This window comes from Trichechus manatus, unplaced genomic scaffold (genome assembly GCF_000243295.1).
Source record: "Trichechus manatus latirostris isolate Lorelei unplaced genomic scaffold, TriManLat1.0 scaffold00148, whole genome shotgun sequence".
Lineage (NCBI taxonomy): Eukaryota > Metazoa > Chordata > Mammalia > Sirenia > Trichechidae > Trichechus > Trichechus manatus.
In genome coordinates this window covers 2,621,566-2,634,466 of record NW_004444084.1, presented here as the reverse complement: position 1 = coordinate 2,634,466, position 12,901 = coordinate 2,621,566, and the positions used below count along the sequence as shown (strand labels likewise).

Here is a 12,901-nt window from a genome sequence, read left to right as displayed (position 1 = left end):
AATAGGCTGGTTTGAACATCTGTGTGGGCCTAAAACCATAGCTGTAAATGAATCTCTCCTTAAATGGCAACTACAATAAAAGTTGAGGGTTAAAAGCCGTCTCCTGTGAGAGGAAGTGAGCTGTTCAGACTTGTAGAGGGGATATTTATTCAAAGTCACAACGTGTTTGCTTCTGCCTATACTGTTGACTAACAGTTACTTAAAATTACAGAATCATGAAGGAACATGTGACTGCCTTGCTGTGAAAGCAAATGAACTGTGTCCAAAACCTACTTAGGACTACATTGTAAAGATCATTGGAAGGAATTTTCCACATAGGTGTTCAGTCTGAGAGGTTTCACTACAGCCGCACTGTAAGGCCTTATGTTCTTAAGAGCTATAGTTCAAGGAGATAAAATGTAAGGTTGTGCTTCTTTCAAGAAATGCATTAAGATTAATGATAGTATTTGAAAATAGCGTAGCTTAAGGATGCTTTTGAGTGAGTTACCACAAATCTTGGGTTTTAGGCAGATTGCGAAAATGTTATTATATGTAGTGCTATGTTGAAAAGTGCGAGCTGAAACAGGTCATATTCTTTGCCTAGAAACCATTTAAAATTAAGATTTGACTAAAACTGTTTCATTCTTTTAGATTGTAAAAGATATTTCTGTTTTTAAAAATGTGAAAAAATACTTTCTGGTTTTTGTGCTTTTTATTTATTTATTTTTTAAACATAGTTTTAAAAATATTTCCAGGTATTTTGATTTAAGAAAGTTACAGTGCTACCATTTCAATTCTCACCAGTTGAATTGAAAGCTTTATGGTTCTAAGAAAAAACAAAATATCATATCCTGCTAAAGATATTTAGTATAATAGAATTTTGCATCATTTGCCCTGTCTTAAGATTACTTCTGTTGGCCTAGTTGGGAGGTTTGGCTTTGAAGCCTTTCTTAAATGTATTTAAGTTTGTATTTACTCTTCTGACATACACACACAGTTTAAAGCTGAGCCAAAAATTGGGTGGATTTGTACAAGATTATAGTTCTAAAATTAAACTGAGGCTTATTAGGACAGGTCATAGCACAGAACTTCTTTTTTCACAAAAAAAATTTTAAATCAATAGAATTCCAGCACCCATCTTATTGACAGTATGTATTGATCCAGGGATAAAAGTAAACTATTTAGAAAAATGGATAGATTGCATATTCTTCTGACAGTTGCTTGTGAAGATTCTTCCTTAAAATTTAAGATTAGAACTGGGCTTCCCTTTGAGATTGTGTTTTCTGGTAAGATTACAGAAGCGGCGGATGATCAGTGTGTTTTTGCTGTTGCTCACCTCTGTATAGATAGTTCAGTGCCCGTCATATAGTAGCAGATACTCCATGAATGTTTATCGAATCATGGGGGCTGCAGGAGATGGGGTTCTGTAGGGAGCAGTTCCAGGTCAGGAAAATGGCCCCGTAAACTCTGTCCTCAGGAAGGCCCCTGTGCTTCCCCATGCTTGGAATGAACTCTGCACAACTCTGTAAATTCATCTGTTCTGTGTGTCTGACATGTGCCCCATGCTTAGCAGTGGGAATAAAGTGATGACTAGGACCAGGCCCTTGGCTCAGATCAGGGCCGGCAAAATAAAAACAAACCACATCCTGAGGCCTTCTCAGACATGGCTTCATTGTTTACAAATGGTCTCAGAGGCAGGTTTGTGTTTTCTTAGATCTGTGTGAGGCTTTTGAATCTTACCAAAATCTGGCAGAAGCATTAGAGCAAACCAGTGATTGCAGTAAAAAGGCGGTGGGGTGGGTGGAGATGAGGCAAATGCATTGAGTAACTTAGGGAACAAATTTGGGGCACTGAGCATTTAACCTTGAACAATTGTTAAAGCTTGTCTTTAATTTTTTTTTTTTTTACTTTTGTGTAAGTTGAACAGCTGCTTAAATGTCCAGTTTGGGGCAAGTTATGGTTCCTGTTCATCTTCAGAGACCATTAAGAATAACAATTGCTTTGTTTCAAACTTATCTCCATAAGATTTTCTGAACTTAGTGGAACACAAGAATTTTGCAGTCAAAGCCAGCTAATATCTACATGCTACTAGCTCAGGAAAGTGTTCTATTTATGAAAGTAATATTCTGATGATGTTATTTATCAGACCTGTATGTAAATCTGGGAAACTTTTCATTTAGCCTAAAGTAAAAATCTTCTTGGCTCATGTTTTCCTATTTTATTCAAGGGCTGTGCCTTGTAGTTTTGTTTTGTTTTTTAATCTTGCCTTCAACTTAAGCTATATGGTGTTTATCTTAAGAGGTGTTTGGGCCCACCATCCCTCCACCACCACCCCAAATAAAAGCAAGGAGTTTTTATCTTATCGTCAGTGATCATCTGTTTTGGCCCAGTCCAGAAGGAATCCTCGTTCTTTATTTTGGGTTGATTTTTTCCTTAACTTTCGCTGTCTGCACAAGAGCTAGGAATTTAACACAAGTCTAGTACAGGCCTGTCTCACCGCCCACCTGGAGCTTTTGTTTTGACCTCTCTGCCTATGCTGTACCACCTGGGGAACTGAGATCTTGAAGGAAGTGAGCAGATCCCACAGATTCAAATGGTATTACAGAGAGACTACCTATGCAGATAATTTTCTGTCAGCTGGGAAAATTAACTAGGTGTACCAGTGGGACATTTATCTTTTTTTCGTCTACTGCCACTAAGCCCAGAAGCTAAGGAGAGATCTTGGCCCATTAAAGCCGGCAGCTTCAATTAGGATTAACTTGTCTACTTCACTTCATAGCACATGGGCTGTGTATGGGCCCTGAAGGAGGGTGCTTGTTTCAGACGTTGCAGGGCAAGAATTTTCTCTAATCTTCTAATCATGTTGGTGCTCAGTAGGTGTTTTTTTTTTGCCTTGAATTGATTTTTTAAATTTTTGTATCCGTCTTTGACTCGTTCTTTGCAGCGGCACCTATCACTCTCGTGATGAGAGCACAGACAGTGGACTAAGCATGAGCAGCTACAGTGTGCCCCGGACTCCAGATGACTTCCTCAACAGTGTTGATGAAATGGATACAGGTTGGTGTTCTTTATTCCTGTTAGTAACGTGACCTTCTGTTAGAAACAGTCGTATCATCACCAGGTCTAATAAGCCATTGTTAACAGAGGTTATTCAGAAGAACATCCTACAACTTCAGTTCAGATTGAGCTCGCATTGTTTGTATATGGTGATTTATAATTTAAGTCTTTCCTCAGTTTTTAATTGTCATAAATATATTAGCTCTATTTGAAAATAAAACTGATGACATGACGTATTTTAGCATGTACAATATTGAGTTAGTTGGCTACGCGCTTGGGGACCCTACTGGTTTTGGAGAGAGACTTCTATATGTGATTCAGTGCCTGTCTCTCTTTTCTCTGAGGGCTTTTGGTCCAACTGCGGCTTCATGGGGCTCAGAAGTCAAGTGGGTGAGGCTAGGTGGTGGGGCTCACCTACTTTATTGTTGTCTTGGAGGAGCTAAGAAGTAACCTGTCTCACAGGTGTAATTAAGGAACCATTTCCTCTGTGGCTTACCTGGTGACCCTGACTTGACAGCTCTTTCAGAGTGCATGAACTGGCCAGGAAATGAAGCCATTCTCTAGCTAGCTAGTTCTTTAACTGTCAGCCTCTTTTCTGAAAGTGTTTGGCAGGTCTTGTTTGCCTGAGCTCATTCCACTCATGGTTTTGATGCTTCCTCTCTGCCTATCTAAATCTTAATCATCCTTAGGAGCCGCTTCAAATCCATCTCTTTCGCAAAACCTTTCCTTACTCCCTTATTTTTCTCTTCTCCAAACCCCTACAGCACTTAATGGCTTATGTTAGTTTTTCTGAAAAAAACTCCACTGAAGTTCTGTAGAATGTTAATGTTGTCATGTGCAAAAAGTTTCTGTGGCCATGTAAGTTTGGGAGACTTGGAAGCAAAGCTGTAAGGATTTACTTACTCAAGAATTTCTGGGAGACTTGTTTTGTTATTATGAATATGAATCTCCAAGAGTGGAAAAGAGTATTTTATTTTAGTGTTTCCCATAAGAGTACTTAAGGGAAAGACTGGTCTATATCATTTACTTTTACATTTAACCTTATTTTGATGGTAAAGTTCTGCTACTGTGTAGTGTACTTGCTCTTTCTCCTCTTGCTGCGTAATCTTTCAAAGGATTTTTTTTTTTTCATGACCCTCCTTGGTGCTCAGCACATAGTAATAAGCAGTCAAGCTATTGATTGATACCTGAACGAATGCTGAAGCAAAAGTAAACTTGGCATTGTTTTTTGTTTTTTAATCTCTGTGTTGTTTGGCTTAAAATAAACTCTGGGCATCAATTCAGGAGGTCAGTCAGGAGTGTTTTTCTTTCTTCTATGCATTTCTCTATGCTCATGTGGTGCAGCTCTGAGTTAGCCTTTCAGAAAGAACCTCATTATCTCTCTCTGTTCCAACTAGGTGATACTATCAACCAAAGCACCCTACCCTCACAGCAGAGCCGTTTCCCAGACTACCTTGAAGCCATTCCTGGGACAAATGTGGACCTTGGAACACTGGAAGGAGACGGAATGAACATAGAAGGCGAGGAGTTGATGCCAAGTCTGCAGGAAGCTTTGAGTTCTGACATCCTTAATGACATGGAATCTGTTTTGGCTGCCACCAAGCTAGATAAAGAAAGCTTTCTTACATGGTTATAGAGCCCTCAGGTAGACTGAATTCTAAATCTGTGAAGGATCTAAAGAGATAAGACGTATATACCTGAAATTTCCAAATAAGGCAGTTGCAATCTTCTGGCTCATACAGAAAAAGATGAACAAACGTCCAGCAAGATTCTCTCATCCACTATTTTGCTCTTCCTTGTCCATTGCTGCTGTTAATATTTTGCTGACCTCTTTCACAGTTGGCTCTAAAGAATCAAAAAAAACTTTTTTGTTTCTTTTGCTATTATAACTACTGTTCGTTTTGGGGGCTGGGGAAAGTGAGCCTGTTTGGATGATGGATGCCATTCCTTTTGCCCAGTTAGATGTTCAACGATCATTTTAACTAAATACTCAGACTTGGAAGTCAAATGCTTCATGTCACAGGATTTAGTTTGTTCAAACAGTTGTTTCTTCAGCTACCTTTGGCCAGTGGAAAAACATGACTTACTGGTCTGACAAGCCAAAAATGTTGTATCTGATATTAAGTACTTAATGCTGATTTGAAAAGATAGCTGACACCAAGGCTGAAGACTGTTTTACTTTCAGTGTTTTTTTTTTTTTTTTCTCCTAGTGCTATCATTAGTCACATAGTGACCTTGATTTTATTTTAGGAGCTTATAAGGCATGAGACATTTTCCATAGAAATATATTAATTATTGCCACATACTCTAGTATAGGTCTTGTGTTTTTGTTTTTTGGGGTTTGTTTTTGTTTTTTTTTTTTTTTTTCTTCAGTTGATTGGTTTTGTCAGAACCTAGGCAAATTACTTTATTAGTGAATCTGTTTATAATTGTAGTGTGGTAAGGTTATTAGAATTCTTTGGTGAAATCTACATTTTCTCATTTTTTACCATCTTATTTAAATCTTGATTATCTGCTCTCTCTATATATACCCACACACACTTACAATGTTTATGATAGTGTGATAGCAGAGTATATCTTTTTTTTTTTTTTTTTTTAGGTTTTCCTACTTTTCAGTATATTTTAAAATGGTAGCTTTGAATGTATGCATTTAGAATCCATGACTAGTAGTTTATATTTTACAGATAGTTGAGTTCTGATTGGGGCAGTCTGCAGGTGTTTGAGGTAGTTTAGTGTTCTAGAAAAAGCTACTATTACGGATAGTGCCTAGAGAAGTACCACATACCCTCTGGGCATACAGTAAATATTATCTGATGAATTTGAAAGGAGCAAACAAAAAAATGGCTTTATTTTCCCTTTGTTACTCCCTTGGACTAATTTTAAGTCTTGATGGGAAATCACATGACAGAAGTAAGCTCCATATAGTGGGTTAGCTTCCTTTAGCTTTGGAAGTTTATCTTCACTTAGCTTTGGAAGTGAAGTCTAGTGCCGTAGTTCTCATTTGTAATGAACACATTAAAGCTAGATTGAAAAATCGCCTACAAGATTGTTCTTTGTTGTAAGTCTTGCTCCTACTTCTATATGCTGAGAATTGACCCTGGGCAGTGTATAGAATACTGTAAGGTCATGAATTAGTGGTAAAGTGATCAGATTAATAAATGTATATTGGTAGTTGAATTTAGCAAAGAAATATCGATAATCTTGATTATACCTTTATTTTTACAGGAAGAGATATAACTAGAGTATGTGTCTACAGGAGTAATAATGGTTTCCAAAGAGTATTTTTAAAGGAACAAAATGAGCATGAATCAACTCTTCAGTATAAGCTATAAAGTAATGGTTGTGAGTTATAGTGGCACCAGCTAACACCTCTATGATTAAGGGTCTTTCATTGTTTCTAGTATAATCCCTTATTTTAAAGGGTTTATGACAGACATAAAATCTCTTTCCTGGCCAAAGCTGCTATGAAAAGCCTCTGCTTGGGAAGATACATTTTTTTCTAATTAAAAAAAATCTAAGTATTTTGGCCCTTTGATTTAGAGGAGTGCAAAAGTTGAGATTAAGGAGTTTTATATTAAATACTTTCAGTGCTCAAGAAATGCAATCACTGTGTATATAATGATTTATAGGTTGACATTCATAATAATTGACTCTTAAGACTTTTATTAAGAAAACATCAGAGAGATTAAATCTTGAATTAAGTCTGAAGGGCAAGTGGCCACTGTGCAGAAGCATTGATTTTTAGAGCAATAATGAATTCTACTTAGAATGCATAATTGAGTATATGGATGGTACAGCATGTTGTTGTTGTTTTCATGTGCAGAAGATCAAAGCTACTTGGAAGGAGTGCCCACAATTTGCTACTAAGCCACAGATTAAGATTGAATTTTATATATCAGCAGAGTAGCTTTAGATTTGGGGGAGGGTGGGAGGTAGGGGGGTTGTGAAGACTTAGTGAGACCTTGATAGAGTATAAGCTTCTTTCTCTTCAATAAAGATTTGTCTTGCATCTCGCTGTCTTTAAAGGCAGTTGTTCCTAAATTGCAGTCACTTAAGTACACCCACAAAACAAGAATATGCAGCTCTTTATTTCCCCTCAACTTTAATTTGCCCAGTTATACCTCAATGTTGTAGCAGCACTGTGGTACCTGACAGAGCTTTGATCCAATCATATGACCTGAAGGAGACCCAAGAGTCCTTTCTCTTTTTGAGTTTGAATCACCGCCTTGATGTGGTCTTTCTTATTCTATGTCCTTGTTTCTAATGTAAAAGTGTTTAACTGGTTGTATTGGGTCGCATTGGGATAAGACTTTAACTGGGTATTCTTGAATTGCTTTTACAATAAACCAATTTTATAATCTTTAAATTTATCAGCTTTTATATTTGTGTTCTTTTCAGTAAGGGTTTCTTAGATCTGCTTATGGTTGATGGAGCACATTGATTTGGAGTTTCGGATCTTTCAAAGCACTATTTGTTGTAATAAATTTTTCTAAATATAGTGCCTTTTTTAAAAAGAAAAAAATAAGGAAGTGATTTCTTTTTTTTACAAAAAACGTTGCTGTTTTAAGTATTCATGTTAAGTAGATGCATTCTATATGGAACCATGGCAGAAAGACTGAAAAATATCAATAATTATGTAATTCAGAATTCATACCAATCAGTGTTGGAACTCAAGCAATGCAAAAATGAGGCAGTTTCCAGTGATTAACAATTTTGTAGCTTTTGCACATCTGACAAATGAGTGCTCAGATGAATTTTATCTTGGCAAGCATGTTTTTATATGAATTGTGGGTGTGCCTGTCTTAACAATTATTTTCTGTATCGTAAAAAAGTATTCTCCACGTTTTAAATGTTTTATATTAGAGAATTCTTTAATGCACACTTGTCAAATATATATATATATATATATAGTACCAATGTTACCTTTTTATTTTTTGTTTTAGATGTAAGAGCATGCTCATATGTTAGGTACTTACATAAATTGTTACATTAATTTTTCTTACGTAATACCTTTTTGTTTATGTGGTTACAAATATATTCTTTAAACTCTTCGTTGTTTTGAACAATTGATAATATTTGACTTTTTTTTTTTTTTTGCTTCTTAATGGTCTTCCAGTAGCATAAGTACTGCTAATAAAAGAAAATTAAAAAGTGATTTCAGTAGTAACTGGTAGATAGGTTAAGTTAAAGGTTAGTTTTGCTTCTTTTAGTTGAGCATGGCATTTGAAACTTCTGAAGTACAGATACAATTCTTTGAACTTTATCTTCTGTCCTCTTTAGTTAGAACATCCCCATCAGTTGTAGTATGTAAGCAGAATTGTGCCTCCTTTATTCTAAAATGACTTTAGCCCATACAATAGCACAGAGGAAACTGAGAAGAAAGTGACATTGCCTTTCCAAATAGCCTTTGATTTTATTTCTCTGAAGTATCCTCTCATGGTCTCTAAAATATCGCATGGATATTAGTAAAAATTATCACTTACAGTGTTTTATGTATAAAAACATTCACACATTTAAGTGGTAGGTCCTGAACTTTGAGTAAGTAAGTAGAAGATTTGATTGTCTTTGAAGAAGATTTATTTGTGTGCGTTTGTTTTTAATAGGAGCCCTGGTGGTGCAGCGGTTAAAATGCTTAGCTGCTAACCAGAAGGTTGGCAGTTCGAACCCACCAGCCACTCCGTGGGAGAAAAATGTAGCAGTCTGCTTCTGTAGAGATTTACAGCCATGAAAACCCTATGGGGCTGTTCTACTCTGTCCTTAGAGGGTCGCTATGAGTCTGAATCGACTAGATGGCAGTGGGTTTGGTTTGGTTTTTGTGTGTTATAAAATCTTCATTTATTGACACATCAGTTTTTGTTGAGGCAAATCTGAAAGTTTTTCGTATTTTGCTGTGTATAATTTCTTTTTTAAATATTTTTATTGTGGTAAGTATATATGTAACAAAATATTTGGCATTTCAACAGTCTTCACATATATAGTTTAGTGACATTAATTATGTTTATTGTGTGGTTCAACCAACACCCTTGTCTGTTCCCAGATTATACTATGTGTGATTTCTTACATTAGTAGAGCACTAATTTTGTGTAGCTTAAAGTTGATAATTTCCATTATCTAGTGCAAAATACAGTGGTTGTACACCTTAGCTCAAAACCATATCCTGTGTCTATAGACACAGGAGTCATTGTAAGGGGTGTTACACTTTTATATTGGTTGAAGTTCAGCAGTGTAAGTCCAAGGAGCCCGGGTGGTGCAAGGGTTAAGCACTCGGCTGCTAACCTAAAGGTTGGCAGTTTGAACCCACCCAGCAGCTCTGCAGGAGAAAGACCTGGTGATCTCCTTCTGTAAAGATTACAGCCAGGAAAACCCTTTGAGACAGTTCTACTCTGTCGCATTGGGTCTCTCTGAGTCAGAATCAACTTGATGGCACCCAACAACAACAACAATGTAAGTCCACCTTCATTCCAGATCCTGTGAACCAGTATTGTACAACCTTTAGTTAACTCTGTAGTCTGATTACTTAGAAGAACCTGCAAATTTGGATTATGGAAGAGTAGCCTCTAGAAAGAACAGGGCAGAGAGTTCCAAATATTTAAGAAGTCTACAGTAATCATGAGGTTGCCCTGAGTCGGGTCAACTCAACAGCAACTAACAACAACAACATAATAGTCTTACTTAGAACCTGATAGTAATTTACGTATTTTTTTTTCTTAGAAAAGACCCAAAATTAACTCAGTAAATGAATTGCCTGGCTGGAATAAACATGATCTTCCAGAGGAGAGAAAGAACAATAACTAGTAATAAAAGGAAACCAAGATGGTTACTAAGGAGTGATGAATAGACCAGTGGGTTGTGAATTTCCATCTTGGCAACTGAGGTTGCAAAAGAACACCAACCCCAAAGACCTCATCCCATTTTTTTACCTTCTAAAATGGAAGCCAAACCCTCCCTGGTCCTTGGTAACCATCAGTTATACTGAATACCTGTATTTATTGTGAGTAATTTCTCTGTCATCAGGTAAATATATATGCTCTCCTTTGAGCTCCAGGGTTCACATACACCAGTGCTGCTGGAATAGAGTGGCACAGTGTTCTGCTCTGTTGTCCCTATCCCACTTTGAACTAGTGGTATTTTGTCACTTTAGTCATTAGAGACTCACTTTTTATGCAACAGTCTTTCAATTAAAAATTTACTGAATTAGAGATCAGATGAGAATTATGTGATACCTAGAGCTACAGTCTTTCAGAATCATACACAGAATAATTTTTTGCCATATTATCTGGATAGAAAAAGCTCCTATATAAGTAAAATTGATAATTTCCTAACCATAAACAGCCTTAACACTGGCAGACTTGTTACTACTACAAATGAAACCAGTTACAGAATCAAACTAGCAGAACAGTATTGAAAAGATATTCTGAATTTTAAAATCTGTTGTATTTTAGCAGAAAACAAAACTCCCAAACTAAGATACTTGACTTCTAAGCTGCCATGATCCTGTTAGAAGTTAATCAAGCACTGGTGTCAGTGTGCTATTCAAAGCAATATTTGGAGTCCTCTGAGCCAAGATTCAGTTTCCAAAATGTCTGAACAGCTACTCTGGTACCTAACAAAACAAAAGTGAAACTAAGAATTAGAATACTAAAACTTTGTGCAGTTGATAAGTGGTTTGCACTCAAGTGGACATGGCTTGTTTCTTAATAAAGGAACGTCTCTAAGGAGTAAAAGAGAAAATAGGATTTAGGCTAGTAGGATACCTTTAGTTAGCATGATATTTTGAAAATCTTAATGTGTTGATATTTTATTTTAAAACAGCTTATTTCTTAGGCTTAGGACACACCTTTCCCCATATCTCCTCATGTCTTGTCCCAAGTATGTTTCACGATGGGGGCTATAGTTCCCATAACCTTCATAGAATCTATATAAAATAGTCTATGAATTAAACATCCCCCATTGGTTGTAATTTTCATCCTGGGATATTATTAGAAGCCACATCACAGTTCCGTTTAAGGAATTGATTCAGTTGCAAATCAGGTTCCTGTGTTATAGTAGATTTTCACAGAATTAAAATGGTTCTACATTTAGCCAATGTAAAGAGAAATTAATGTTCTCAGGCTGTGGATTAAGTGACAGAATCTGAGAATAAAGCATCGCTACATTTTAGTACTATCTCCATGAGCCACGGAAGCCAGCTATTCAAAGCCAACAGAGTGATTGATGGATTGGGAAACTTGGCAGAAGATTATACCTCTTCCTCAAGTGAACCTTGTAGCAACTTGTATTTAAGCACCTCTCCTTTCTACTAATCAAGAGGTAAGCATATTTGTAGCCAGGATTCAACAGAGGCAACTCATTGGCAGTAAATCAGCAGGGTTTCAATGATGGTCAGATTATCACAAATTTTTGAAACCCTGATCTCTAGGGTCACCATGAATCAAGACTATAGATTTTTTGAGAGAGAGAAATCATGTTCGGGAGCAGCTAGATCACTAGACAGCTTGAAGTCACACTGCAAAAACACTGTATATGTGCAGTATCTTCTTTAGAAGGCCATTTGCTGTGGTGTTTTCTCTCTGAGCACCAGTAGGTCTCTTGAGCCCTGTAAAATCTCAGTGAGACTGGCCAGAGGACTTGAGATTTAGGTATTCTCTCACAATCAAAATCATCAGCAACATGTAGCTACTGTATGTTCAAGGCCAAAAGAATTTCTAGAGAAATTTCTACAGAAATTCTATGATCTGCAGTCAGATTTGCAGACCAGCATGAGCCCACGAATTTCCAATCTGAAGACTCCTGATGCTTCACTGGGGAATATGTGTGAACCAGCTCAGAGCTCCCCTTTGAGGGCACATCATTGATTTTAGAGTGCAAAGGTCTGACCAAGTTTGGAGTATTGTTTAGGAAATTTAACCCTGGTTTGAGCTAAAAATGAACTACACCTGCTCTTCACTTACTGACTTGTTATCTGACGTTTCATATTTACAACAACAGTAAAAAAATCCGACTATTTTGCTCATTAATGACATACGTCTCGCAGAAATGAATGCCGAGGTGCAAGATGAGAGTAACGCTGGCTGTGATGGTTAAGGTTATGTGCCAACTTGGCTGGGTCATAATTCTCAGTGGTTTGGCAGTTATGTAATGGTGTAGTCATCCTCTATTTTGTGATCTGATGTGGTCATCCTCCATTTTCACATGACACAGATTTTCACATAATGACTTGGTCTTTGGAACCTAGCCTGTTGATAAGTGAGGAGCAGGTGTATTGATCAAGTCCCTATCTGTATTCCAAAGTCACAAAGCAAAATTCTCAAGGCCTGAACATATTCTTTCCCATAGTTTCATTGTTCTATCCTGCTGAATATGGCAAGATTGAAAAGCAAAGTATTCCAATCATATTGACAACCCATTGCCATCACTTATTGTAGGACTTGGAGGCTCTACGGCTTATTTCTGTCCCGGGTGAAGTGAAAATATTATAATTTGTACCATCAATCTGAGAGACTGGTTACAAGGATCAAAATAAATGTTAGAGCAACTGGTAAACTGTTGAGATTCTTTAAAAGCAATATTGCTTTTTAATATGGCCATAATCTTTCTCATTGTCACCTTGTTTATTACTGAATAATTCAAAATAGTCCTTCAAACTTGAGTAGATCTACTCAGGGTATTTGCATAGGTACATGAGGCTCTGCCTTGATCTGTCGTCAGTATCCACACCAATAAACCTATTCCTCCACATTTTTAAATACGTGAATACTATTTCAATATTCTATAATTATCAAAACACTTCCACATATTACCCTATCTGACCATACCAAATCCTGTAAAATGTAGATATGATTATTATTGTTCCCAACTATGTGTC

The 12,901-nt window shown here is 36.8% G+C and overlaps 1 protein-coding gene across 8 annotated transcripts in view; it reads left to right on the top strand.

Annotated features, from left to right (window-relative positions):
* Positions 1–8,087, top strand: part of YAP1 (Yes1 associated transcriptional regulator) — a 122,523-nt gene extending 114,436 nt beyond the window's left edge. For all 8 annotated transcript variants that reach the window (XM_004385865.1, XM_012558233.1, XM_012558234.1 and 5 more), the window contains 2 exons: positions 2,924–3,036; positions 4,434–8,087. In XM_004385865.1, coding sequence (XP_004385922.1) covers positions 2,924–3,036; positions 4,434–4,672 — 352 coding nt within the window. In that variant the 3' untranslated portion in view covers positions 4,673–8,087. The remainder of the gene's footprint in view (positions 1–2,923; positions 3,037–4,433) is intronic.
* Positions 8,088–12,901: the final 4,814 nt, after the last annotated feature.